This window comes from Tympanuchus pallidicinctus, unplaced genomic scaffold (genome assembly GCF_026119805.1).
Source record: "Tympanuchus pallidicinctus isolate F22 unplaced genomic scaffold, pur_lepc_1.0 scaffold21, whole genome shotgun sequence".
NCBI classification, from domain to species: Eukaryota; Metazoa; Chordata; class Aves; order Galliformes; family Phasianidae; genus Tympanuchus; species Tympanuchus pallidicinctus.
Window position 1 is genome coordinate 5,706,191 of NW_026294733.1, and position 26,768 is coordinate 5,732,958.

Genomic DNA, 26,768 nt, shown 5'->3' on the forward strand with positions numbered 1-26,768 from the left:
GCTGTTTTTTTATTGACTATATTCAGTCAATAAGCATATGCTTACAGAATAGAAAATAATATGTAAAGTTTTTCACCTGCTACTTGAACTATGTTTGTTTGTACAAAATGTCATTGACTTTATTTTTTAAGATGTCAATATGTTATAACTCCTCACAGCATTTCTGTTGGACCCTAGTCTATTTTTCAGTCTTACTCCTAGAACAAAAATGTTGGAAGAGCTTATATTATGAATAGTGTCCTATTTTATCATTGAAGTCACATGGCAGTGGTAAATCTTGATTTGACTCTCAAAAGGCTTCTTGATTTGTGGCTTCTCTCTGTGTCAGCTACATATGTCTGCATATTTTAACTTTGAGTAATAGTAACTTACAATAAAAAATAAAGTGATGTTGTTACTCAGTTATTGCTTTTGGAGAACAACTGTCTAAAATCCTGATACCAACTTGGTGTTGGTGATAGCCAAGTCTACCACTGCAATAACGAGCAGTCTAAACTATTTAGCTTATTGTTTATGTATGTTCTACTAAAGGGTAAATCTGCTTCAGTAAGTGGCAGGTTCCATGTGTAAGCTAAGAGGTCTTTCTGTTTGTGACACTGAAGCTTTAAGAACCCTGTTCAACCAAGTTTTGGTGTGTTCTTTATTCCAGATCTCCACTTGTGCTGGAGTAGTCTACAAGAGAACCAGCAAAAAGATTGCTTAAAAAAAAAAAAAAAAAAAAAGTCAGTCTTCTGGCACACTCAAAAATAAGCAGCAATACAAATAAAAACAATTCTGATCTATTCTGATCTAGTTTGCTCTTCCTTTCTCTTTGCTTCACAAATGAATGAGTGTTATACTACTGATGCTTATTAACTTCTTAAAGAAACATAAACTGGCATTTATTTATACTGAAGCAACACCACTATTTCAGGATATAATAAGAAATACTTGGCATATTCAAATGTTGTTCACCACACACTTGATGGAAGCTCCATCCAGCTTCTGTCTAGACATCATCAAAGCGTGAGACCTGAGGAACATCTGTTGCTTTTTCACTGATTAGAAGGCAGAAATTGAGAAGCTTTAAAAATTAGACCCACTTTCACACTGCTCTCATGGTTACTTTGTTCTCATCAACATCTCTTGTTGATCCAAGTTCTTCAGAGATAGTTGCAGGAAAATTTGGAATCTTACTTCTTCACCACAATCCAGTTTACAAAGAACACATGAAAATCTGTTCTCTTAAATACAGAAGGAATTTGATAAAACAGTTTTTGAATGTGCTGTTCCAAGTAATTTCTGGCCAACATCTGGTCCACAAAGATTTCTCTTTTCAGACTTCCACTCTGAAGTCATTTTTTCCAGCTGTCATTTCTTCTGGATCCATCTAGCTGCTTGCTCTCACCCTTTGTTAATTAATAACAAGACAGGGCTTGTGTACACAAAAGTTCATTTTCTAATTTCTCTCTTGTTCGTGACTGACAATCCTAATCATTTCAGGTATCTTGCAGTCAAAAAATGTTCTTAATTGCTTTTATATTTTTCATCTTAATTGAGACTACTAATGTTTCCTATCTGCATTAGTTTAGTCAAAATAGGCTACACACAGCTTATGACCAGGTGTTGCTCAGTTAATTACTCGTTTTGCATTGAAGGCAACTCATAATGCTGAACCCCTAATTAGAAAAACATCTGTCAACTCCAAAACCTCTCAATCTTAAAGGAGTCTTTTGGTACATGCAGCAAACAAATCTACTGCATTAACAAATCATTTCTTTCCAATTCAGCCTCTTCAGGCATATGGAAGAGTTATCACTCAATTCTTCTTCCCTAAACAAGAACACTCCATTTAGATTTCACACCCTTGCTACCTCGCTGCAATATGGATGGGGTAGAAAGCAATACTAAGCATAAATCAAACAAATAAAAGCAAAAAACAGAGAGCTGCAAAGTTGACCCATAAAAGCAGGTCCTCTGGAGCACACAGGCATTTTGCCACTTGCATAGATAGCTGCCCAAAAGCCTTGTGCTGTCGACCCTGCTGGATGGTCCTTTGATAGGCAGTGAATAAGTGATTTCAATTCTTATCATCCATTGATGTTAATTTTGCTTTTAAAAGGAAATAATAGAACCATCAGAATTGGACAATAAAGCTCTTATTTTGAACTTCGTAACATTTGTGCAGGAAAAGCAAGCAACCCCTCTCACAGTCATACAGAATGACTGGAAATATCATTATTAGAAACTTCCACTGAAATATGAACATTAAAATTGCAATACTTCAGATTGATCAAGCAGACAAACAGTTTTGTTAAGCAGAACTGCCTGCAACAGAGATAATGGAAAGCTTATTAGGATTCTTATATTCACCAGTAAATCAGCATCATTTTTATCAGAGTAATTGGGTTCCTGTGAAGGTTGGAGTGGGTTAGGATGGAGGAGGTAAAACAGTTATTTTGATAACTTAATGATTGAAAGTCCTTGGATTCGTAAGAAAAAAAAAAGTGAAATGTCATCTTTATACCAAATTAACATCACATTTTAACTGATAAGTAATAATGAATTGGCAGTCATTAAAAATTTTGAAGAATATAATGAAAACCATAAATCAGAAATATTTCTGCAGCTAATGGTTCCAGGTATATGCAGTATATGAAGACTATTACTAAGAAACTAAGTACAAGAGGCACAGTGCTATTTTTCTCTGACTATGAGAAGGGTTGGTTTTTTTTTTTGTTTTGTTTTTTTGGTTAACTGGATGTCTGTGCTCAATGAAATCAGGCACATGCAGCAATCAGGAGAGCAAGCCACAAGCATTTGCAAAACTTCAAGAACACATGGACTACCACTATGTAGATGCAAGGTTGGCTTGATGCAACTTCTGTGTTCCTTTAGGACAGTAACAATGTCATTATCTTGCATGAGGAAGCTGAAGCATAATTCAGACCCAGTTGCAGAACACCATCTCAGGAAGTGATAGATATTTCTTCAGGCTCACTTGTCATTTCTCTTCAAATAACAACGGGACATCTTACAGATCTTAAAAAATGTGCCCATGATACCTACTACATAGAACCATAGAGCCAGACACAGGCTGCTAGTGTTCATTTTGGCAATTGCAGCATAGTGCTTTCTATTCATAGCCACGTTGTTCTGTATTTGCTTTTGCAGTGATGTTTGTTCACAAAGCTTTCCAGGGAATTGCACGTTGATCAGACTGCAAAAATTCTGATCTGTTTATGCAAGAAATGACAGCATCAACCAACACAGACACAGGGTGAGAAGTTTTATATCATTTCAAAAGAAACTTGGTATGCATCTCTACAGCTCACTTCAAAAGTAACTGTGGCAAGAAAGTCAATAGAGAAGCAGCTTTTTGATTGTCTGAACTCTTCTATGTTCTCTCTTCCCAAGTTTTCACAAGAGAGAAAAGATCCACTTAAAAATCTGTTAGGAAATCTCACCTACATGTAAAGCAGTCTGCAGAGAACAGTCAGTCAAAACACTATCAGACCAACTCTAAGTTCTCAGAAATCTTTTCTGTATTTTTCTGAGACTGCTGTTGAACAAAATCTGCTCCAACTTCACCAATGCTACAAAGGCACAATGCTAGAGAAGCCATGGACAATTCTTGTTTAAAATGCAGTTACCAGAAGAAAAGATAATGTACAACTGTGTTCTCTGATTCAGTATTTCATGGCACTGGGCCATATGAGCTGGAATAATCAGTTCTTACGTCCTGCTTCATGTCTGCATATTTTTTGCCTGTTTCTTCAGCAATCCCCACAGCCTGCTTTGTGTTCCCTTATACAGACCAACACTTGAAACTTGGAGCAAAACCTCACTTTCTGCACAGGACCAACTTCCTCATCTGCCTGCCTAACCCTTCACAACTTATTATTCGACAAGGCCATTCCATCACATTTGTCCTACCACTGTTCTGTAAGATGTTATGAGTACTCAGATCAGGTGTTTTTTAAGGTACAGATGTATTCCTTGTTAGCTCCTGAAAGCTTGGGAGAAAACAGTAGAAAAATTAACAGAGTACTTCATCTGTACACTTATTTATTGGAAGCTTTCACTGGAAACGTTGCAAGTATTTTCACATTAAGCAGAATGGCAGCCCAAAGTGTAACAGCGTGTGTGACCTGAACAAAAATGTGATAAAAACAAAGAAAAACCATCCAACATACTGCCACTACTGTTTTGTTCAGTAGTTCTGACGAATGACTAATTATAAAATACACTAAAGTCTTCTAAAAATAAAGTTTAATATAAATACAAAACCAACAGAATTAAAGATTAAAGACTAAGTTCTCTACATTTCTAGATCAATTTCTGAAGAGTACAGCCTCTTCATTTACAGTTTGCCTTTTTTAAATGAAAAAAAAACAAAATGCCCCTAGCCTGCTGAATGCAGGAAATCATTAGCTTAACATCCATCATTGCATTCTCAGAAGATGGTTACACAAGCACACATCAGCATGCAGGCTAATTTTCCCCCTCCACCTTTAAACACCCTTAAAAACAATTCTCTGAAAATATAATTTAAAACAACATTGACACATGACTTGGAAAAGCTGCCCCAAGTCAGAAGAAGCATATTGCACATTACCTGTACTGCAGTCCTGAGATCCTTAGGGAAAAAGGACAGTCCAACAGTATTGTCTTCAAACAAACACACAATTGTGGTTGCGTATCAAAACTAGGAGTTTCACATTTCAGAAGTCTGTTTCTTGTAAATATCTACATTGCAGTTAAACAAACAAAAACCTCTACAATCTTCTCTGATCTCAATCGAAAAGGGAACATTTGGGTATCTGACAGTAGGTGCATCTCATTATAAAGCAACATGATCTGCAATTCAACAGCTATATTTTCCAATAGAATCAAGGTGATATTCAAGAAAACTAAGTCAGGATTGCCTAGTGCTGCAACTAAACCAATTTCCCAATAAAGTTAACCAGTTCCCCATCTCTGCCCACATTACCAGCAGTTCCTCTGTCCTAAAATTGAACTACTGCCACAAACCGTTTGAGCCCAAACTACGAAATAACTGAAGGGACTGAAGTTTTTGAGAGTTTTTCAAAGAAAATTTCTTCAAGTAACATTAAATCCCTGATAAAGCTTGTAAACAGTTTTACTAACTGTAATCTCCAGTCTCAAAAAGCAGCAGCATGTTTAAGTTCTAAGATCATTTATGCTTTTTAATGTTTCTGTTGCTTATTTTTTTTTCAAATAAGCAAAGGCAGAGCGGTGTTCTGTGTTCAGTTCAGTAGCATCACATCTTGTTTCCAAGATAATTTTAAGTCAGAGATTATTTGATAGTCTTCCAGCCTTTGTTCCTTTTATTATGCAGTCTTGCTCCTGCATTGTCACTCCAGGTCAAAGAAAACTGAAGTGTTCTATGCGTCTATTTCTGCAGAAACAAAGAGCACCTGCATTTAAGTGAACACCATTTCAGGACACTTTTTGTAGAAGCTTCCAGTAGTATAAGCCACCACTGTTCAAAAGACACATCCCTGGGAGAGAGAGAGCACTCTGTTTTCAATAACATCCTCTAAGAACATTGCTACTAAACCAAAAATTCGAGGAACACTCTAGCCTGAAATACCATACAAGCTTTCAGCCAACTCAGATCAGTGAGTCACTAACTGAGAACTAGAAAGTAGTAATCTCCACAGGGTTGCTATGCACGTCTTTCAAAGTTACTTCACATGAGGTATGTTACTGCATTTCTGTTTCTCTTATTAAGAGAGAAAGGTACAATCCTTGGCAAAGGCACCCAGCTTCCAGTGATCAATGGATCCAGATCCACGCCCTGTGGATGAGTAAGATGTACGGATTCTGTTCCTTCACGGTTCTCATTCAGATACACATTCCATATCACTCTTTTCTTTAGTTTTCACTCATATCACCTTATTCTCGTGCTGATATTTATCCATCAAAACACCCAGCTGGATACGAATGGCAACCACTGAAATAACTACTACCACAAGCCATGGAAATGCAGTGACTGGGCTCTGTTCCTAAGGCCACCTGCACAGCAATAGGCATTTGGACATGCAGAGTCTGGGCAGATGGCTGCAGGTTGGTCTGAAGAGCAGCATAGGGATGCATTGAGCTGTCAGCACTCCCGGCAATCAGAGTGCTGGGTCTGTGTGGCTGTAAGGAGTCACGATAAGCAGAGCACAAATCCTGTACTGGTGACTGGAAGTGGGAAAGACTAGCTGAATGCTGGGCTAAAGGACGATAACCGGATTGCTGAAATAGAACTTGAGTAGTGGCTTCATGTCTCAGGTTTTCCATTACTTCCTGCTGCTGATGTTGGATTGTTACTTCCTTTTTTATATTACTGGCTTCTTTGATGTCATTCTCATAATATCTGAAACAAATAAGTTAGATTCATCAACAGGGAAAATTCACAGAATTTGCATATACCAAAATTTCCACCCATTAGGCTTTTTACCCATAGGTATATATGACAGTTCACACGTTCACAGTTCATTTCTAATTACTCTGGTGAGATCTTCATATACTAAGAAGGCTTATGAATAATTTTTGCATCCCAAGTACATTTACAATTGGACTTGCTATGGAAAGTTATGAGAGCTTGAAGTCCACAGCATGATTTTCTTAAAATAGTCTGTGTGGGTACTTGCAAAGTATTTAAGTGCACAGCTAAGAGAAACACAGGAAAAATCCTGTAAGATACCAGGAAGAAACATGTTCACACATTTGATAATCATTAGGGTCATCAATCAGTAAAACAAGTTGCTCAGTGAAACTGGAAAATCTCTGTCCTTAGATAGCAACAGCTGACTAGACAGTGCTCCAAGCAGTCTGGATTCAAGTTCAATTGGCCCCACTTTAAGGAAAAATTCTGAAGTCCACCATCATTCTATGGATCTTTCACGTTTTCTGTTGAGACTTGTATGTGCTCACATGAATCAACCAGTACTGACACACTGCAGTCATGTCCTTTACTGCAGAAGCAGCAAAGAATAGTCCTGAAAAACATCTCCCTACTGTATTCCCAGAGTTGGAGATACACCGGTGCCCCTCTGCAGCAAGATCTTTATGGGTACAAGGAGAAAAGAAAGGAAAAAAACTTTCAGCAACCATCCGTAAAAGCTTCCATCCAATGGCATTGACAACCAGTACAAGATGAAAAGAACAATAAATTGTGTGCCATTCTATAATGCACGTACTGTTAAAAAACAGTATTTAGTGAAATGATCCAATTTTTCCATTTTATTCCTCTCCCCATACTAAAGCTAGAGGTTACCAATGTAATAGCTAAAAGCAATAGCTATCATTAAGCTATAACAGGTCCTTTTCCTGCACATTTTTTGTTTTGTTCTAAGCAAGCATCAGCAACTTGCTAAGAATGCCAAGAGGTTACTTGCATTTTGATCTTACATGAGCATCATTTCAATGCACTGGGCAAGGTGCTCCCAGGAGTAACATGTGAGCAATTCAAGCTGTGTTGTCCAGGCAGGAGAAATCTGCATACAGATGCGTGAGGCACACACAGAAGCCGCAGCAATCAGAGATGGACGAAAATGAAGGAAACTGTGATCTACAAAGGAATAAAAATAGCATGGGTTATACTCTTACTGATCACTGCAGTGAGCCTAGTAAGTAGTACATGGCAACACAGGACAGAGTTAAATCCTCAACTTTATTCCACACATTTCAAAGTAGCAACTCACGCCAATGAGAATTCTGTCAAAACTGGATGAAACTTTACTGAAAAGCTGTGTGCTACTGGTGCCTGGAGGTGACTTTGATTAAAAACAACAAACTATGAAATATATGAAATGGACTAACTATGCCAAAGTTTTTAGACTTGTGTCAAGTGAACTGATGTCCACTACTGACAGTCACATACATTCACATTAGTGTTGGAATTTTAAGAATACTGCAGATTATTGCCTCTCTCACAGGCAGATATTGGAACTGGTGCTGCAAACCAAATCACTATAAGCTCAGTCTGAGTGCGTCGTATCATATCATCACGTCAGCACAGAATCCTCAAAAACATAACTGAAAAAAGTCATACGTTAAACTGCATTCAGTCATGTCTACAACTGACAGCAGTTCATACTGTGTCAGATAACCATTTCCAGTGGTTTTGCCAATTAAGAGTTCTGAGATGAAAAAAATGGATCTCTCATTTCTGAGAAGAGGCGAGACTAATCTGCAAGGAAAGGACAACCAATTGCCATCTGAAATAACTGCCAAGTGGCACACTGGTCTACATAGATCATTTTGTACAGTCCATATAATGACAACTTTTAAAACCCTTCTCTCTTCCAGATTTTTGCCCTTTGGCAAATGGAAGATCATTCTAACATAAACTAAGTCTCTTACCTTGCACTGAAAAATCAAGGAAATAATATGCATATTTTTCCATAAAAGCTTTGACTTTGGCTAGTGAAGTGATTGGCCAGCCGTTGTGAAGGTCATTCTCACCAAGAGATGCATAGAGGTAGTAGTCAATGTAGTGAGCTGCTGTTGGTATACACAGGTTCCAGTTGAAGTTTTCCAGAAGCAGCATTTCCATTTGAAGCAAGTCTTTCTTGCTCAGTACCACATTTACATTGCACATGTATGCCAGGTTATTTAAGTGCTCCAACTTTGGAACTTTATCTTCTTTTTCTTCAAATTTACCTGCCAAAAAAAGATGGTTTTCAGCTAAGGTACATCATAATGATGGAGTGTCAAAAAGCCGAAGAACCAGAAAGTCTAACAGTGAAAGGCACTTTCTACAATGGATGAAAGAGAGACAAGAGAGTGCAGGGACACAAGTAAGGGGGAAAAAAAAAAAAAAAAGAAAAAAAAAAGGAAAAAGACTGGTCAACATGTTCCCATATCATATATCATTATTATATCTAATGTAGTTTTGATGCCAAAACCAAAATAAAGATTAATTCCTTAGAAGAGCTGGACTGGAGAGCTGGAAGAGTACAACAAATAGAAGTTTAATATTCGTGATGCTTCTGGTTTTAAGAACACCTGTTCACAGAAAAAAGTATATTTTTGAAACTGGGAAAGCCAAATCATTTACTGCAAGTTTAGATGTTCATCTGTATTTTGCTCGTTAAGCATTTTTTTTTGTTCTCCAGAAAGAGGTACCTCTTCCTCGCATTCATCTTAAATTAGGTCTGTTGTATCCATTTAACATTAACATTGTCACTGAATGTTTGCTAAGAATTTAACAGAAACAGATGCTACAATTCATTAGCATTTTTATTCATGGCAGAATGCCTGGCATTGCAGTCAAGGAGGCTTATGCATTTCTATAAAGGAAGCAGAACAGGGAGAAACTGATGTCTTTTCAAGATAGTTTTGTACTGAATGTAGGGTTTATACATAAGGTTTCAAAAGTAAAATAATAAAAACTAACAAGTCTGTATTTAAAGAGGAAGTTGTCTGCTAGGTTACAAGCCTTCTTGTATTTAAGTTTTTCGATGAGTATTAATCACAATATATTCTGTTAAGCCTTTTCATTAAAGTTGAGTTTTTTAAACTCAATTATATTATTATAATATTTTGTTTATAATATAATATATTGTTCAAATAATTGAACAATCCTCAGTTTTAAATGCAGATGATAAAAATACCAGCCGTAGAGATCTGAAAAAATGCTGTAATCATAGCTGAAGTTGACCACTACTGATTTATATATATGACTTGCAATCATAGACAGGTCATGTATAGAAGTTCCCAAGTTATGACATGAACTGTGCATCCCACCACAAGCTTTTTGGAGTATATTATACCCTTGAAGAGTCAACAAGACTAAATATGGTACAGATCTTTGCTTAAATGTTTTTCCACTAGAAAAAAAACCAACAGTTTTTGACAATGAAGAAATACCTTTAAAGAAATAAAAAAGCTAATATAAATTTAAATACAAAACAAACATACTAAAACAAACTAACAAACATGACTGGGATACCAGGACAGAAGTCAGCATGTTTCAATTGCTAGAGGTTAAGTCATGGTCTAATCTTGATTGATGCTCCTGAATGCTTCCCACCATCATTTTTGATCACCAGGCATCCTAACCACAGTTGACTTTCAGGTGTTGCAAGTAAAGCAGTGAGGGAGACTGCTGGTACTGTTTTACCAATTGCAAACTGGATGCTTGGCATACTTTAGACAATCAAAGCTCAAAGTACCAGGTTTATCCTGAGATGACCAGAAGCAAGACATTAGATTGACCCTGCCTTTCCTTTACATTATCTCGATGACAAAATTGACACCCTCCTGCTAAATGCCACTTCAGCTTACTAAAGTGGCACAAAACTACAAAATTCTGCAGAATCAGTGATTTTATGTGCCAACAAGGACAGCCATTCCCAGCAAAGCAGAGCTACTATCATTTCAGCCTGAGCAGCTACCCTGTCTGCTACAGCTTCACCCAGGGATGAAACCCATGCTCTTCACAAGGGCCAACATCTACCTGGACACACATTGCTCACCATTCTCTCACAGAATCTCAAGGACCTCACTACTTTGCAAGCCAGAGATAAGGAGTTAAGAATTCACAATAAGCCAGGACTAATAGTATTTGAAAATACACGAAGTGGTGGCTTATCTCTCTTTTCCTGCTTATTCTCAGCGAGTTAAACAAGAGCATCACAAACATTTTTCTGCTGATGGGATTAGTTCATCTTCTCTCAACCGTATAAATCTTGATCCACAGCAGGAGAAGCCATTTCTGTCTTTTCATAAGTACACTAATGAACAATTTAATAGATTGCTATAGAACTGGAGGTAGGATCTGGACTCTGCAATGCTACAAGAAATGAGTAAAACCTAAAGTACGCAATGAGTGGATTTCATTATTGGATTACAGAAATATGTTAGTTTATACTTTTGTGTTTCACAACAGATTTCAAGAGGCCTTCATACCAAGATAATTTGGGTTCCTCATTCCCATTATGTGTTCCTACATCCACGTTACTAGCAGAACAGAGGACAGAAAATTGACTCTTCTTCTCAAGCTACACATTGAGTGAAATTGAAAGAAAGTTAAAAAAAAAAAAAAAAAAAGAAAACAACACACCACTATTCAGTCATGTCATCTCTCTTCTAGTCATTTCAGAGACCAGTTTTTCCTAACTGGAAGCAGACTGATGAAAGGCATTCAGTAAAGCGTGAAGAAAAAAGGCAGTACAGGAAAGAAAAAATAAAATCAAAGATCTAATACTGAGGGAAAAAATCTCCTTTGTGTATCAATACCATCCTTTGGGTACGGAAGCTAAATGCATATGCTACAAAAAAGAAGAGGTAAAAACCCTCAGGCACCACCACCTTTGCCCTTGCTGTTTCATAATTTCTCTTTGTTCCATCCTGTCTTGGAAGGCCTCATTAGCCAGGTCACTGAAAAGCTAGTAGTTGTACATTGTAGCCAAGTGATTAACATAAATAATTCCCATAGGATTAGCCGAGAGCATGCATTTTTAGAGTCCAAATAGCTGAGCAAAGCCACACCTTTTTCTAATTTGCATTTACTAGGCTATTGAAACAGCAGCAGTGTCTAGAAGCAGTCAGTTTTTCCATAAGTAGCTAGAAAGTACTGTCATTTTGTACAGTAAAACGTGATCTCAATTTTTATTGTTCTGAAAAGAGACCAAAAAAATACAGAAATGGCAGATTTGATACTGCCAGGATTTTGCCTACTAGTAACAAAGCGTTCCTTTGCAGCAAATGTAAGGAGACCTTTTTAAATTTGCAGTTACCAAACCAAAATGACATAGCTACCTAACAAGCCTTGCTCAAAAACTAGCAAGAATCAATCACCAGTAATAACAACTTTTTCCAGTGCTGCTTAAATAACACCCTTGCTGAAAAATTCAAACTCATTTGGTTAGGTGTACAGCGATTTTAAAGTATACTGTAGTTATTATTTCTTTTCTTCTTGAATGCCCATCACCCACAAGAGACTCTTGCTTCAGTGATTCTCCCATTGCCTCCAAGGGAGCCTCTTTTTTTTTTTTTTGCCTCTCCCATTGCCTCTTTTTTTGAGAAAGAGATGAACTGAGGAGATGTTACCATAATATTCAGAACATTCTTGTCAATCTAAAAATAATTAAAAACAGTACTGTGCCAGCAAATTACATTAAAAGATCTTGCTATCCATTTAGGATAGCAATTCTATTCAACAAAATGTTTCCATCTTGATTTGTTATCTTCGATCCAGTTCAGATATCATGGATATGAAATGTACTAAAAGCATTATAGAGCAGCCACTCCACCATAAAAGAGCACAATAGAAGTCAAAAACAAAATACATCCACCATAAGAAGTAGACATTCATTTCCTGTTCTACCAGTGAAAAAGCCCTAAAAACTCAGGAGTCTGTGTACACACATTCATAAATCTCCTCAGTAAACTTGAATTTAGAACTGTTTAAAAAGAAAAAAGTTGAGAAGAGAGAAGATAACCCCCTCCTTTTTTTTTCCACCCCAAAAGGTGACGTCAGTCTGATACAGAAGCTTAAGGAATATACCAGCAGAAGGAGAAAAACCACTGCACAGCTAAGAAACTAAGAAGCTGTCATTGTGACTTCTGTAAGTCGCAGTTCCTTCCATCTTTCTCACTCAACCTTGGAAATTTTAAAAAGTCAGACCATAGTTTGGGGAGCAGATAATCAGCATGGGAGTGTTAGAAAGGTACTGTGTCAAAAAAGGGCAAAGTTTTTTTTGATTTCGCAGAATCACAGAGTCTGAGGGACTTCTGGAGATCATCTAGTCCAAACCCTGCTAAAGCAGGCTCCCTACAGTGGTCACACAGGGAAGTGTCCAGCTGGGTTTTGAATACCTCCAGAGAAGACTCCACAACCCTCTTCAGGCAGTTTGTTCCACTGCTGTCACCCTCAAAGTAAAGACATTTTTCCTCACGTTCATATGGAACTTCCCATGTTTCAGTTTCTGCCCCGTGCCCCTTGTTCTGTTGTTGGGCACCACCAAGAACAGCCTGGATTCATCTACTTTGCTCCTGCTCTTTAGATCATGAGTGCCCAACCTTTGGGTTTATCTGAGCCATATATGAAATACACAATATAGTTACTGTATACAAGTAACAGAACTTATTTTTTGAGTTTTTATTAAAATGTGACATCAGTTTTTCCAGTAACATTTCCTTTCCTCCCAGATGGGTTTCCGTTCACTTTTAGATTACCGTGAACAATTACCATTCATTTTCAGAATTGATACAGAGGAAATAACTGTTGATGACAGTAAAGTTCAAAGATTTCATAGCTGTTCTGGAGGGGCTGATGTACCCGGCAGGAATTTCCAGAGATCATCTGCAGTTATCACACTGTGCATACCCTGCAGAAGAAACATACATATTCCAACTAGAGAACACTTAGATGATTCCAGGGACACCCACCCACGTTCCTCTCAGCTGCAGCAAGTCCAGGCTGAACATGATTTGGCTGCCAACACAATCTGTTTGGAAGAGCATCATCTTCCCACTCTCTCATCTCTTTTTGCAATTATTTCCATAGTAGGAGGCACTGTCACCATCCAGTTTCCTAGATGGGGAAACTGATGAGCCAGTTAAAATGCTTTTCTAGAACACAGCAAGAGAAATCAGATCCAGCTAAAAGACAGTTGTGATCTGTGACATGAGAACACTGCTGTTGTATGCTCAAAGATGGATGACAAAGTTGGTAAGGGAAAAAAAAAAAACTTTGAGATTCTTCAGATCCGAGAAGCAAACCTGAAAGCTAAATTAAAGTTGACAACAATTTCTCTGAACTTACACAAATGTCCTCAGTGTCCCCCAACAAAAGAAAGAAAATCCACCTCCCCCACACTTAGATAGGAAACGTCACATCTCACTACACCTCATCTTGTTTGTGGTCTGCACACTGCCATTAACCTCCTGCCTTTCTCTAAGGAAACAATCAGAAAGAAAAAGCAGAATTTCTCAAGCGGTGTTTATCGTGCAGAATTATCTTCTGATAAACATTCAATAATCATCTTGAGAGAGGTAAACACCGTATTCCAAAGAACTGAACCTTACTTTTATGAAGATGACTGTTTGCTCTCAAAAGTTATTAATATATATTTTAATAAGTACAAGTGTCTTGCTACAGACCGAAGAGTATTTCTGCTGCAATCCTTTGCTGAACAAGTAGGCAACTTCCTAATTATTTGCAGGAAGTCCTACTTATTGCATTTGCAGTGAAAGGCAAAAAACAAAACAAAACAAAAAAACCAGTTATATTTGTTGCTATAATAAGAAATATCAGGTGACTATAGTATACCATTTATTCTACTTCTTATCATTTTGAAAATAAACTAAACCCAGGAATTCCCATTTGGCATAAAGTGTCTTTCCCCAACTTGACTTTCACCAGTTCAAGCTACATGTACCAAAGCAGAAGGTCCTTATTGAACATTAGTACGGCTCAAACAATGAACAACAGAGCTTACTACATCTAGAGACTCTCCAGATTTAAAACCTTGTCTACACGAAGTATTTAGGTATTAATTTTGTGCAAAGCTGCTTTGCTTCAATTTTTAGCATTTTGTTTCTACATGTTGGTAGGAGAGCTAGCTTTACAATTATAGACTTTTCCCCTTTCTTATAAAGGATGGTTCCATAACAGGATATATGAACGCTGCACTGAGCTAGTGTCAGGTTTAGAAAGATTCTTGTACTCATTAGCTCACTAGGCTTGGACTTGATCCCTGAATCAAACTGCCTTTAAAAAAAGTTAAGAAACATTTTCCTCTTTCCCTCCAATATCATCACAAGGTGGTTTGTCAACTTCCTTTTCCTTCGTGGTTTCTGAGATGATCTAAAGCTGCATTTGACTTTGGCCCCTTACTTAAGGACAGCCTTAAACTTTATTTCATTTTAAATCCTAGACGCTACATGAACCAGTTGTGCAGCCCTCCCAGTCTCATACAGGAAGGCTCTACTCAAGATCTTACCATTATACCAAATCTGACAACTCATAAGAAGTTTGAGGGCACCAATGCCATCCTACCTGCACATGTAAGTTATATTTATAAGTCTTTCCTGTAAATTCAGAAAACGTCACTAAAAAAAACTGCTGAAGCACCAATTTTATGGCAGGGATTAGCGGGAGAGGAGAATGCTCAAAAGTATCAGGTTTAAAGAAAATCCTGTTCTGTATTCTTTATGGATACTTTCAACCATGTACCTGGAAAATAAATCAGCATTGCTGTGAGGCATCTTGCAGTTACAAGGTTACACATACAAAAATGGAGTGTTCAAAAAAAAAAAAAAGTGTAGGAAACAGAAAACACCTCAGCTGGGATTGTTTTCTGCCAATTTTCTAGTCTGAAGGAGCTCATCAAAGGTTCAGGTAAGCAGAACTTCAACAGCTCTTCCAGACTAAGTACCACTTAGTCTGCAGTAAAACCGCACCTACGGAAACTATTTCAATTCTTCTTTCCTCTGATTTTAACTCTGGCTTTTCTGCAACACAAGCAAGCACCTATCCATATAACTCATCATCTTTTTCTAGAGTCAACACTGCCAATGCTTAAATACACTATGTGCATATTATGGTAAAGGACAGTTCGTTGTTACTGTTATCTCTGCAGATCAAGCTCTTCAGGGCATTCCCCATAAAGAAAAGTGTTAGCAAACTTGTACCTTGATCAATAAACACATAATATCACATTCTTTCCTCAGCAGATCCCTTCTGGCTCTCTCTCTTCTCTCTTTTTTCCTTCCTTTTTTTTCTTTTCTTCTTTTTAAACCTTAACCAGTATAACTGCCTACAAGTTTCCAGCCACTGATGCTGCAGTTTGCATAACTTTTGTTGCCTACAACAATAGCACGCTGCTCTGCCTGGCTCCCATATGGCAGGATAATTTCCTAGTAACCTAGAAACAGAGTTTGCAAGTCTGTAATTCCTTGAGGCACCAGCCTCACTTTCTTCCACTTGCACATCACTGCCTGCAGAGATTTCAAAAAAGTACTAACCACAGTCATTCAAGATCATCTGCCAAATGGATGCCAACACCAGAACTTCCATTTCATAGTAACGAGTAGGAGCCCAGAACAAGCAATATGCATTCCAGTACCATCAACATACCTACTAAGTGCCTTCGGATGCAATTTTCCTTTGGCCCTTGTACAAGAGAACTCTGATTTGCAAGGAATTGATTATGCCCAGTGATCATGACAGAGGCACAGATCCAAGGACAGCTCTCCAGGAGAACTTGTATTACTCTCTACTGCTAATTATTCTTTAGAACTAAACTCCCCCAGTCTTGCCATCTCCTTTCCATTACTCCCTTATCTTCATTGCCTCTTTTCACCAATCCAACTTCAGGTACCTAAACTTCCTCCACACATTAACACCATCATATGAATGTGCAGAACAAGCTGTACAGTCAAGAAGAATTTAAGACTACTTTAGTTCCTCCTGTGGACTTCATTGGGCTTTACCTTAAGTACATCATAGAGTAACTGAAGTTGGAAAAGACCTCTAAGGTCATCCAGGCTAACTATCCACCTACCACCAGTATTTCCAACTAAACCACGTCCCTCAAAACTACTTCTAAACATTTAAAGAAAGCAATTGGGAGTGGTTATCCTGTGCAGTTTTCTGTGTTAAGACATGCAAAGAGAACAACCATCTGCTAGAGAAGGGAAGAAAAGCCACAGTAAATAAGAGCCAACTTACTTGCTAGGAGAAGACAGGCAAATGAAGCGACATACAGTTGCTTGACACTGATATCATAGCGATCCATGAAGAGGTCCAGTAAGTAGATTGCGAGATGCCGAGCTGTAGGGCAGAGACTGCAACGGTTGCTGAGGACGGTCAAGAGATCAATGAAGTAACGGCGCATCCCAATCTGTGGTGAATGGGCCTTGTACAGAGGCAGGTTACGTTCCTATAGGGAGGGGAGAGAGGGGGGTAAGGAGGAAAGTACTGAAACATCCCATTGAACCATCAGCAATCCCTAATGCTCTCCACCTGCTATGGAAAACGTAGCAAAAACAGCACTGTGATGGAAATCAGGGCTGAATTACTGCATGTGTAACAGCCAATTAACTTCTAGTACTTCGGTCATACTGCACTTTCACCCAGGAACAGCTTGTTATCACTTCCTACAGAACACCAAACTTCTTGGCCATGAGAGCTGTCCCTTAAGGACTTTATTTTCTTCACCTAAAATTGGGCTATTAAGCACTGCTTCATAAGCTAGAACAGCAAGATAAATTCCTCTGATAGTGCCTCTTCCAACTTACTACATTCTATACCAAGAACCATCCAACCAACAAGCACCCCACAGGTCTGTAGCATGAAGAATTTCTAATATTAAAAAAAAGCCATTGTGCACAGCTGCAATAAGTAGACATTAACAAGAAAAATAATGAGAGACTTGCAATTACGGCCAATTTAAGCATTTTTCATGCTGATGTGTTTCAGCAATATAAAAACTAACCTCTGAACTTGCAAAATGTTTCATATGTGATATAGAAATTTTAGTTTTAAAGGCAGAATTATTGAAGTTTTTTGGTCTACCTATGCTATCCCTTCACCTGAAAGTGTTTCATACAGATTTGTAGCCACAGTGTGAGGGAGGGAGTGAAGATCCTGGGGAGCACCCACAAGCAAATGCCACTTTAGTGTTAAGCAGCCAGACTTAAATTGAAATGGACTGAATGCATGTGGGTAAACATAGATAAAAGCAAGCAAACTATATATATATATAGTTTATATATATATATATATATAGTATATATATATATATATATATATATAAAAACTATATATATATATATATATATATATATAAACTATATATATAGTTTGCTTGCTTTTATATATATATGATATATATATATGATATATATATATGATATATATATATGATATATATATATGATATATATATATGATATATATATATGATATATATATATGATATATATATATGATATATATATATGATATATATATATGATATATATATATGATATATATATATGATATATATATATGATATATATATGATATATATATGATATATATGATATATATATGATATATATATGATATATATATGATATATATATGATATATATATCAACATGGTGCACATCAGTAATTCAGATTCCACTTTTAGATCATTTTTGTATTGCATGCATTTGAAAATGAACTGGAATCTGCATAGCACTGTGAGATAAACGTGTCTTATAGCAGAATACAAAGTAGTGCATAGAGCAGTAATTCTACAAAACAAATACAGAGTTGAACAGATGAGATCAGAGGAAGCATCCACTCTGGTGTGCTGCTTGCAGAAGGGCACCTCCCTGCACAGCTGGAGCAGTGCCTGCCCACACTCTCCCATCTCCCTGGAGGAAGCATTCCGTGAAGAGGTTCAACTTGTCAGGGGAAAATAGCTGCACAGTCAGGCTCAGAGGGGTGCACATGACTGGAAACCAGAGAGGCTTGTTACCAAGAAGCAGCTCACAAAGACAGCAAGCTGGGCACTGTTACAGATGATTGCTTACCAACCCTTTTTTTTTTTTCCTCTGAGCTGAACAGACACATGCTGCAGACAAGCAAGAAGCCCTTTGAAACCTGGGGCAACCTTCACTGGGGGATAATAAAAAATACCCCTTCTTATAAAAAAGGGAGGCAATGGAACACGACCCCCACATTGTTTTATGCCCAAAAACACACCATAATGCCCACCACCACAACCACCTTACATACCAGGCTATCAATACATCAATAGGACACAGGTTGAGAGCAAGAGTTCATAGTATACTCACAACCTAAGCATTCTGGAAGAAACTATTTCACAGTGAAAAGAACTGCATTTGTGTTAAACGTCAGTATAAAGTCCAAGCTATGATAAGATCAGGTGGAAATTCAATCTTTAAAACATTTTTTCTTCCTGATGACTAATAGGAACGTCAAGTTTTACTTTTTGAAATGTTTCTGGCTTACAAACAGTTAGATCTCCCAGCAAAATTATGCTCTCTAGATATATCAGATCTCAGCATATGTATTTAATATGAAACTTCCTGCATGGACCAGAGTTATGGTTGGCAAGTATATAGTTCCTACACAAAGTGAGAAGCTCTATAAACACAGCTATTGATATGCATTCCTCTCTTCCCCAACCTCCCCTCACAGCCTTATTTAGCACCAGTTCTCCAAGAAAAAAATTACTTCTTTGAACACTAAAAGTGTAACAAACCTTTGTTACTTTAGGGATATTGGTGCACAATCAGCAGCTAAAAGTCTTAGAAGAAAAAAAAAAAAGTCTTTCAGGAAGCAAGAATAGAATAATTTCCCATGCTTAGAATTTTCCTCTATCTCCAGTAAAGCAATAGAGAAGCTAGGAGCTCTGCTGTCTGCTGGTCCTTTCAGATGCTGCTGCTGCTTACTCCTGCTCGCTCCTATCTCCTTCCACCACCTGGCTGTGGCTGCTGGCAGCCAATGCACTGAAACACTGAACGTGGCAGCATGGGCTCTCATGCGGCTCAGGGCTGACCGACTGAGCTCCTTCAACAGTTATTGGTCAGTGTCTCAGCTAAAAGCCTCCAGGCAGGCAGAACACAGCGTTTGGGATGATTGCCACTTATCATGTTCTGAGACAAGTAAGGCTTGCAAGAGTGAGGTTGTGCGTGGGCTGAAAGAGAAGCAGCTTTAAAGGCAAAGTCAATTATAAGCTGGCTCCTATCAGCTTCAAAACCTGACCTTGTAAAAGAAGGGAATTGGTGTAAACATATTCAAGTGGTGCTAAAGATGACAAATCTTCAGCAGTCAGAGCTGAAGTGTAGCCAGGCTCAAGGAGTTCCCAGGAGGTAACCTGACTGATTCCTGCACTGCTCATTGACCCAAGGAACCAGACTTCACCTATGGACCAGCTGGCTTCACAGTAGGGCTGAGCAAACCCTTCTGAGCCACCCCAGAGGAGATGCTGAGCAACAAGCAGAGTAAGTGAACCTCATGAAGTTTAGGCTCCTTGAGCTGGACTAGCTAACCACAACTGAAGAGGAGAGGAAGGAAATTGAGCACGATGATGTCCTCCAGCTCCCCTACAGCAGTTGCTCCGTGCCCCACTCAGTGTGGTCAGAGCACTACACCATAGTGCTTGGGTGTTCAATACAGCAAGAAGTTGCATCCCATTTCCTTTCAGCACAACTCCTCCTCCCCAGATTTAAAGCAGTAATAAACTGACAAACAGCAGAAAACTTACAAGTTAGCAAGTGATGTGACGTTACAGTAATAACTCCAACTAAGAATGATCAGTTCTCAGAACAAAAGTGAAATTCATCAACTCGCACCCTCCTTGACAAAGGAAAAGTGAGCCTCTATGACAAACATTCCTCAGGTTCTGACATTCATAAAGATGTTAACTGAATCTGCTTTTCTACCACGTCTTCAGCTTGGCTCTGTTTTCCCATAGATGAACCATGCAGCATCCCCTGACTCCCTGTGGCCATGCAGGCTCAGAGAAAGGCAAAGATAAGCGACAGTGCAGTGTTCTTCAGGTACAGCCAACAGGATGCATTTCCTCTCACAGCAAAAATGCCTCCAAAATAGCCAAACTTGCTTTGTCTGGGCAAGCACGAGCCGTGTCTTGTAATACAGGCCAACCTTTATACCTGTTCAGATTTACAGTGATTAAGGTCAGTAGAGGATTCAGTGTGATCTGTGGTATGTGGACAGTTAAATTAAGATTCAGTCACACTATTAAGATGCCATTAAAAAAAAAAAAAGCATCAGAGCAGAACCATATTTCAACTGTGCTTAAAATCATTTTGATCTTATTCAGCCCTTCAGCATCCTTACAGCAGTCTGAAATTTTTGAAATTTGAGGGAAAACCAGACTGCTGTTGTGCTTGAAAAATGCATCACTTCCTGTGTTTCACTGTAGTGTATTATCAAACATTTCATTAAGACCTTTTTACACAATTCAAAGCATTCAGAATTCAGCAACTGATCTGTGAAGGATCAGAGAAAGAAGTGTGAAAATCAAAATTCCAACTTGAAGGAAGGAAGGAAAGAAAGAAAAAGGTCATGAATAACCATGTACTTTACCAGAACACCTGTTCCTTTCAGCTCCATGCATATGCTGCCATCTACAACATAAGCAAGCTACAGCTAGAGGCCAGTAATGCTATTGTCACTGGTTTAAAAAAAATAATCTAGCTTTTGAAGTGAACAGATTATGCTTTGTTGCTGGACTTCCAGTTTTGGGAAAAGCCTGATATTAGTAAGCCTCAGTGCCTTCTAACACCTTCTTTTCTTACATCTGATTCAAAGTGGAAAAGCTCATCAGAATGAAAGGTTAATGCTTTATCCTCTAGATTAATTGAAGTGAGAGTCCAAACCCTTTTGAATGCCCCAGGTATCTGGTTCCCCTGAAGTTCTCATCTAGAGTTCTTTAAAAAAAGAAAACAAACCCCACACCAGAAGCACCACCTGCACAGTGCCCCATTGCCTTCCCTCCTCTGCAGCACAGCCCATGGGGCCTGCGCCAATCCCACCTCCAGGCAGTGCCAGGCAGATCTGAGCACATCGCACTTCCATCAATACTCGCTTAGCGTTGAAGGGATCACAAGTTTTTAAAATAACAAGGAGAGTGGATTCATTGGCTGGAAGACAAAACAGTGCCTGTTACATCATGAACTGATGTGATGCACCTAGAGGAACTCACCCAGACATATTTACCACTTAAAGGACTGTTTGCTTTCAGCAGGAAGAAGATCAGCGCTCCTCACAGGGAGTTACTTACAGACATTTGGACCACCTTTAAAGAGATCAAATTACAATATTAACTTTTTAAATACATAAAAAAAAGGTCCTGCAAAGTTCAGCCCTGCTCTGAGAAGCCATGCAAGAGATGAATAAAAAGGAAATGCAGACAGATCCAGTTATTCTCATTAATTGCAAGAAATGAACATATCCTGAGAGGAAACAGCCCAACGCAGTGCAGCAACAGGAGAGGAACAGCAACCAGACATCCCTCCATTTTCTGGGACATTCACACTGCCTTCTGAAGTACAGGATTTTCTCAAACACCAAAAACAAACCACCACACACTGACTTGTTACTCTGCTTTTCACACTTACTGAGTATTTCGAGCTACTAAAGAAAAGAGCTTTGTAAAGGTGCTGCAGGAGTTTCATTTCCATTCAGAAAGCTCAGACTTTCAGCGTGGGGCAGCAGCCTGGACCAATCAGTACCTTTCTATTATCACCTATTTCTGCAATGGCCCTACGTTATCACAGCACTGATATTTCATAGTTGGACAATTCAGGGGCTATTGATTTCCTCCACGTTGAGACGGAGCCTTCAGGGAGCAGCATTTTTCAGCTGTCAGAATGAGAAGCCAGGTATAGCCCACACATTCAGCATCTGCTCTCATGCAGAACGCATCCATCAGAACAGTGCACAACATCTGTCACTAAGCAGCCAACTTCTAAAGAGATTAACAACAACTTCCATCCAAGGGGGTGGGAATTACACTTCTTGCAGTTAACATAAAAACTTGGTTGTTTCCATTTGCATCTCAATCGCTTCTAGTGTTCTAGGAAGAGCTGCATCACCTTTCATTCCTCACCTTAAACAGACTTAAATATGTACTTAAAAGAAGCAGGACAGCCTGCAGCCTTCAACATCCTTGACAATTACTAAATAACTTTCCTCTCATACTCACAAGCTCCAACTAAGACCTGTTTCTTCTGACCCAAGACACGGACCGGCCCACACTAAGACTCTTCAGAAGGCACCTTAAAGCAGGGAGGTCACTCAGGCTGAAGATACCATTGCATTAATTCTTCGCATCCCATCATCAATAAGGCAATGCACTAACAGTGCACTGACACACGACAGCTCAAGTGGAGACGCAGCTACTGAAGCTTATTTTCTCTACACGTTTGCCACAGGCATCCTCAGCCCATGCTCACAAAGCTGTCAATGCTCATCTTCCCAAACTTTGTTGTCTGGTCCTTTTGAGGAGATTTGTGACATTCTTTTTAAAGTCTTGGTGCTTCTGACATTGGAAAAAAAAAAAAAAAAACCCTAAAAAAACCCCCAAAAACTCAGCAATACACTTCAGAGTAGTTTTTGCAGGATATTACTTGAAGAAGGAAACAAAGAGTGAACCAAATATTAGTCTTACCACCTGCAATTATTTTTTCCCTCTACAGTGGCACCCTGGATTCTCCTTTAGTACTTTGAGAAGGAAAGAAGTCATCCTTGTAAGGTGGGCAGAATTAGTACACAAAGTGCCCCAAACCTTCCTCAGAGCTGAGGAAGTGCAGCCCAAAGACCCTTCTCCCTCTTTGAGGGCTCTTTACATCATCTCAGCCGGCCTATATCCATAAACAAAGGAGAGATTTTAGGAACCTAGAGTGGCAAGATGCATCTAGAAAGAAGTCTCAAGAATGAAATGGTTATTTAAAAGACAGCAGATACACTGAATTAACAAACACACCAGAAAGTTATCCCCGGCCCCTTCACACCCCAGCACTGGATGCCTGCCATTCCGCCCACCCCATAGAAAGGACCTGGCCCACTCAGAACCTGGACCTGGGAACACTGCATCACCTAACACCATTTATTGCTCAATGGCGGTAAGGAACATCCAGAGGTAACTTCATTACCCGTAGCTTTGCTAACATCAAGCTGTGTTACATACAGGCAGTCACTATGTGCTGTGGACTGGCTCTCGTGCTCAACCACCTGCGTGTAGGGTTTACTTCTACTTACTACTTTGGAAATCTACCTAAAGAAACAGCAGCTTTAATTTTACCTGCCTTCAGTAAAAGCACGCTAAGTCTTAAAAGCAGTGCCTGACTGTTTTGCTTACCGCAAGACGTACAGTTGGCTTTCCAATCAACCCTGAACTTCTAGAAATAGCACCTCATGCCCATTTGTGCACATGCCCGCTCCCGTACAGCCCTCCTGGGCACGACGTCCCAAATCTTAGCGCTTATCTGTGCGCAGAGAAGCAAAGCCGTTTCTCCAGATCCTGCAACACGCTGACTTTTCTTTCACAGGACAACCCGCATCCTCCCAGCGTCTAATAGAACAAGTCCCCACCCCGGCTAAGTTACAGAGTCACAGCTACCGAAGAGCCGCAGGTTCTCCAGGCTGCCGTTCGCTCAGGGCTCACTTTGAACAAGTTTCGATCGGAGCAGCGCCCGGCAGCCGCGCTGAAGGCACAGCGCGGTCACCGCAGCACAGCCCTTCTCCTGGGGAGGGCACAACGGAGAGCAAAGCTGAGGGAAAGGAACAAAGCGGGAGCAAACCTTCGTCCTCAGGGTCTGATGGATGTCTGCCGCCAGCTCCCCTTTCCACCACTGCTCCTCCATCCTTTTTCTTCCCATCCAGACAAAGCTCTGGGAGGCGGACGGGGCACCACCGGGACGGAGAACAGAGCGGAAGAGCCGTTTTCGCCGGCCCCCGCACCTCCCGCCGGCACCGAGCCCCCCCCGCGCTGACCGCTGCGGCCGCCCCCCTCCGGAGCCGGCGTTCGGCCCGGCGTTCGGGCACGGCTCGGGCTGGCGGAAGCCCCGCGGCCGAGAGGGGAAAGGATGGGAAAGAAGACAGCGGGAGGACCGCCGCCCGTCCGCCGACGCGGCTCTGGGGTTAATGGGCTGTAATTAACAGCTGCCCGCCCCGGCGGGACGCCGCCGACCCCTCCGCGCCGCCGGCAGCGGCACCTGCGCGCTCCTGGGGCCCCGCGGGGGGAGCGGATCCCCCGCCCTGCAGGCGCGGCACCGACGGCACGTGGCTGCCCGGCTCCGTGCGGGCCGAGCCGCTCCTCGTGCTGGCGGCGCTCAGCGAGAGTCCGCAAGTGTGGACGGGAGGCGCGGGCTTTGTCCTCGTTCTGTGCTTCCTCACCTTCAGTTACCAGGACGTGCAGGCGGCGTGACCTGGCTACAGTTTCAGCCCAGATGTCACCGCTTTGCCGCGGGGCCCATTTCCACATCCCAGCTTGACGCTCGAAGAGCCTAGGAAAACAAGATCACCATACAGCCTGTTCTCTACCAAAACCTCACCGCTGATCTGTTCAGGATGAAATTGCCACAAGCGAGTTCCCCCGGCCTAGCAGCAGCTTTCCCTTCTTGGGAATTAGACCTCAGTTTCAGCATTCGTTTTTGGGGGCTTTGTCTGTCAGTCGTCCTGCACAGGACTTTGCAAAACAAACAAAATACCCTCATGAGATGTTTTCTTCTTTGGTTTCCAAACAAACAAACAAACAAAAACAACACAGAAAACCTGCATGCTTTGCTTCCAACAAAGTTACTATCTTGGTTGATTTTACCGTTCCTGGGAAAATGCTTTCATGATCAGCAAAGAAAAGCTGCTGAGCGGTTACCGATGAAAACATCCCCAGTTGTTTATGATGAGCTTTCTGCCTTGGCCCTGCTGTAAAAGCCAAGCAATGAAGTTAAGTAGCAGCGCCCATTAAACCCGCAGATAAAAGCTGCCACCAAGTGTCCGTCAGAGACAATTTTCCCTTATTTTCTTTCAAGTACATCTAATTACGCCACTGTCCCTTAAACAAAGTACTTGAGTGCCCTAATTTAAGCAAAGAAACCACTTTTTTTTTTCCTCTTTTCACGTAAAACTGAATACATGCTTAAAAACGTGTTGAACAGCAGTTTGAGAGTTTCCTTACAAATAACCATGTGATTCATACAGCACTGTATTCATTTGCTATTAGGTTTTTTGTTTTTTTTTTTAACCTCTAGGTTATCTCAACGCTATTATCAACTTTAATACTGTTGAATAATGTTGTTCTAAAAATTGAGCCCAGTTACAGTGTAATTTTTCCATCTGAACCATGGGACCTTTCAGGACAAGCACACATTCAGATACAATGGGTACAGCCATGGTTAAAACACAGGCTTCAGCCACATCAGAACTGTGTGTATTCAACTTGCGAGCAGTTTATCAAATAGTCTGAAAAAGAACAACAACAACAAAATCACAGGAGAATTCCCAAAGTAAATAGACTTACTGAGAGTTTACATTCTTTTAGAGAAACTTCATGTGAATCTGTGAATAAGGCACAGCTGGGTAAAGCACAGGTACAGCCATTGAGTGATGTAGACCTAGTTTCAAGTCACTGATGTCATCAGCATTATGGAGGTTTTCTTTAAGAACCAGTTTAAATTGAGCAAATCAGCAGCTTTCCCACTACCCCACCATTCTGGACGTTACAGCAATAAAATGCATTCAGGATGAATAAAGTTACCCAACAATAGCTAAGGTACAAGCCTTCAGTCTAACAGGGCTCAGGCAACCTGTATTTCACCTGCTGGCACAGCGAGCTTCAGCTGGGAAAGAACACAGTGGAAATGCTGCATTGCAGAGGCTGCACCTGCATCAGTCAGCAAGGAGCTGGAGCACTCTTGGTGGAAAAGAATGGGCTTCTGAAGTCCCATGCACAACACAGAGCCCACGGCTGTGCTCTGCAGCTCCAGCTGTTCACCCCCACCTGCTGCCGGAGGCAGACAGGAGCTGCTCTGGTGCTCAGCAGGGGGTGAGTACAAGAAGAGAGCACTGGTGCCTGCCCAGATAGCCCTAGAGGGCTCCTCCTTCCCCAGGTGGGCAGCCCAGGTTGATGCCACTCAGGTGCTCCACATTTCACCAAAATCCCAAAGCCAGATTGTATCAGCAGCAGTTTGAGCAACAATTTCAACCAGTTTGAGTGCTTTCACTAAATTAACGTGGTGGTTTTTTTCTACTGAAAGAAGAACTGATTTTCCTTCTTGCTGGTTCTCTGTAT

The 26,768-nt window shown here is 40.2% G+C and overlaps 2 protein-coding genes across 4 annotated transcripts in view; one reads left to right on the forward strand and one right to left on the reverse strand.

Moving 5' to 3' along the window:
• The window catches only part of FABP6 (fatty acid binding protein 6), a 38,444-nt gene extending 37,656 nt beyond the window's left edge, over positions 1-788 (forward strand). The window contains exon 6 of the mRNA XM_052684993.1: positions 650-788. Coding sequence (XP_052540953.1) covers positions 650-703 — 54 coding nt within the window. The 3' untranslated portion in view covers positions 704-788. The remainder of the gene's footprint in view (positions 1-649) is intronic.
• CCNJL (cyclin J like) lies at positions 764-26,505 on the reverse strand. 3 transcript variants are annotated; one of them, XM_052684982.1, is made up of 6 exons: positions 24,280-24,459; positions 16,679-16,889; positions 8,359-8,658; positions 7,405-7,564; positions 4,598-6,367; positions 764-3,215 (listed from the first exon to the last, which is right to left on the reverse strand). In XM_052684982.1, the coding sequence occupies exons 1-5, from the start codon at positions 24,355-24,357 to the stop codon at positions 5,920-5,922; spliced, it is 1,197 nt and encodes a 398-aa protein (XP_052540942.1). In that variant the 5' UTR covers positions 24,358-24,459; the 3' UTR covers positions 764-3,215; positions 4,598-5,919. The 3 variants fall into 3 exon arrangements, with proteins under 3 accessions (XP_052540942.1, XP_052540943.1, XP_052540944.1); XM_052684983.1 differs by lacking the exons at positions 764-3,215; positions 24,280-24,459 and adding an exon at positions 26,361-26,505 and having other exon boundaries at positions 3,231-6,367; XM_052684984.1 differs by lacking the exons at positions 764-3,215; positions 24,280-24,459 and adding an exon at positions 21,511-22,996 and having other exon boundaries at positions 3,231-6,367.
• Between the last annotated feature and the right edge of the window lie 263 nt (positions 26,506-26,768).

Bases quoted from the DNA above. Each gene is read 5' to 3' on its own strand.
- CCNJL (XM_052684982.1), bottom strand. From the start codon at position 24,357: ATGGGAAGAAAAAGGATGGAGGAGCAGTGGTGGAAAGGGGAGCTGGCG. The intron at 16,890-24,279 runs GTTTGCTCCCGC...CCCTCCCTATAG, and splicing joins ATCAGACCCTGAGGACGAAG to GAACGTAACCTGCCTCTGTA. The intron at 8,659-16,678 runs GTAAGTTGGCTC...TTTTTTTGGCAG, and splicing joins TGCCTGTCTTCTCCTAGCAA to GTAAATTTGAAGAAAAAGAA.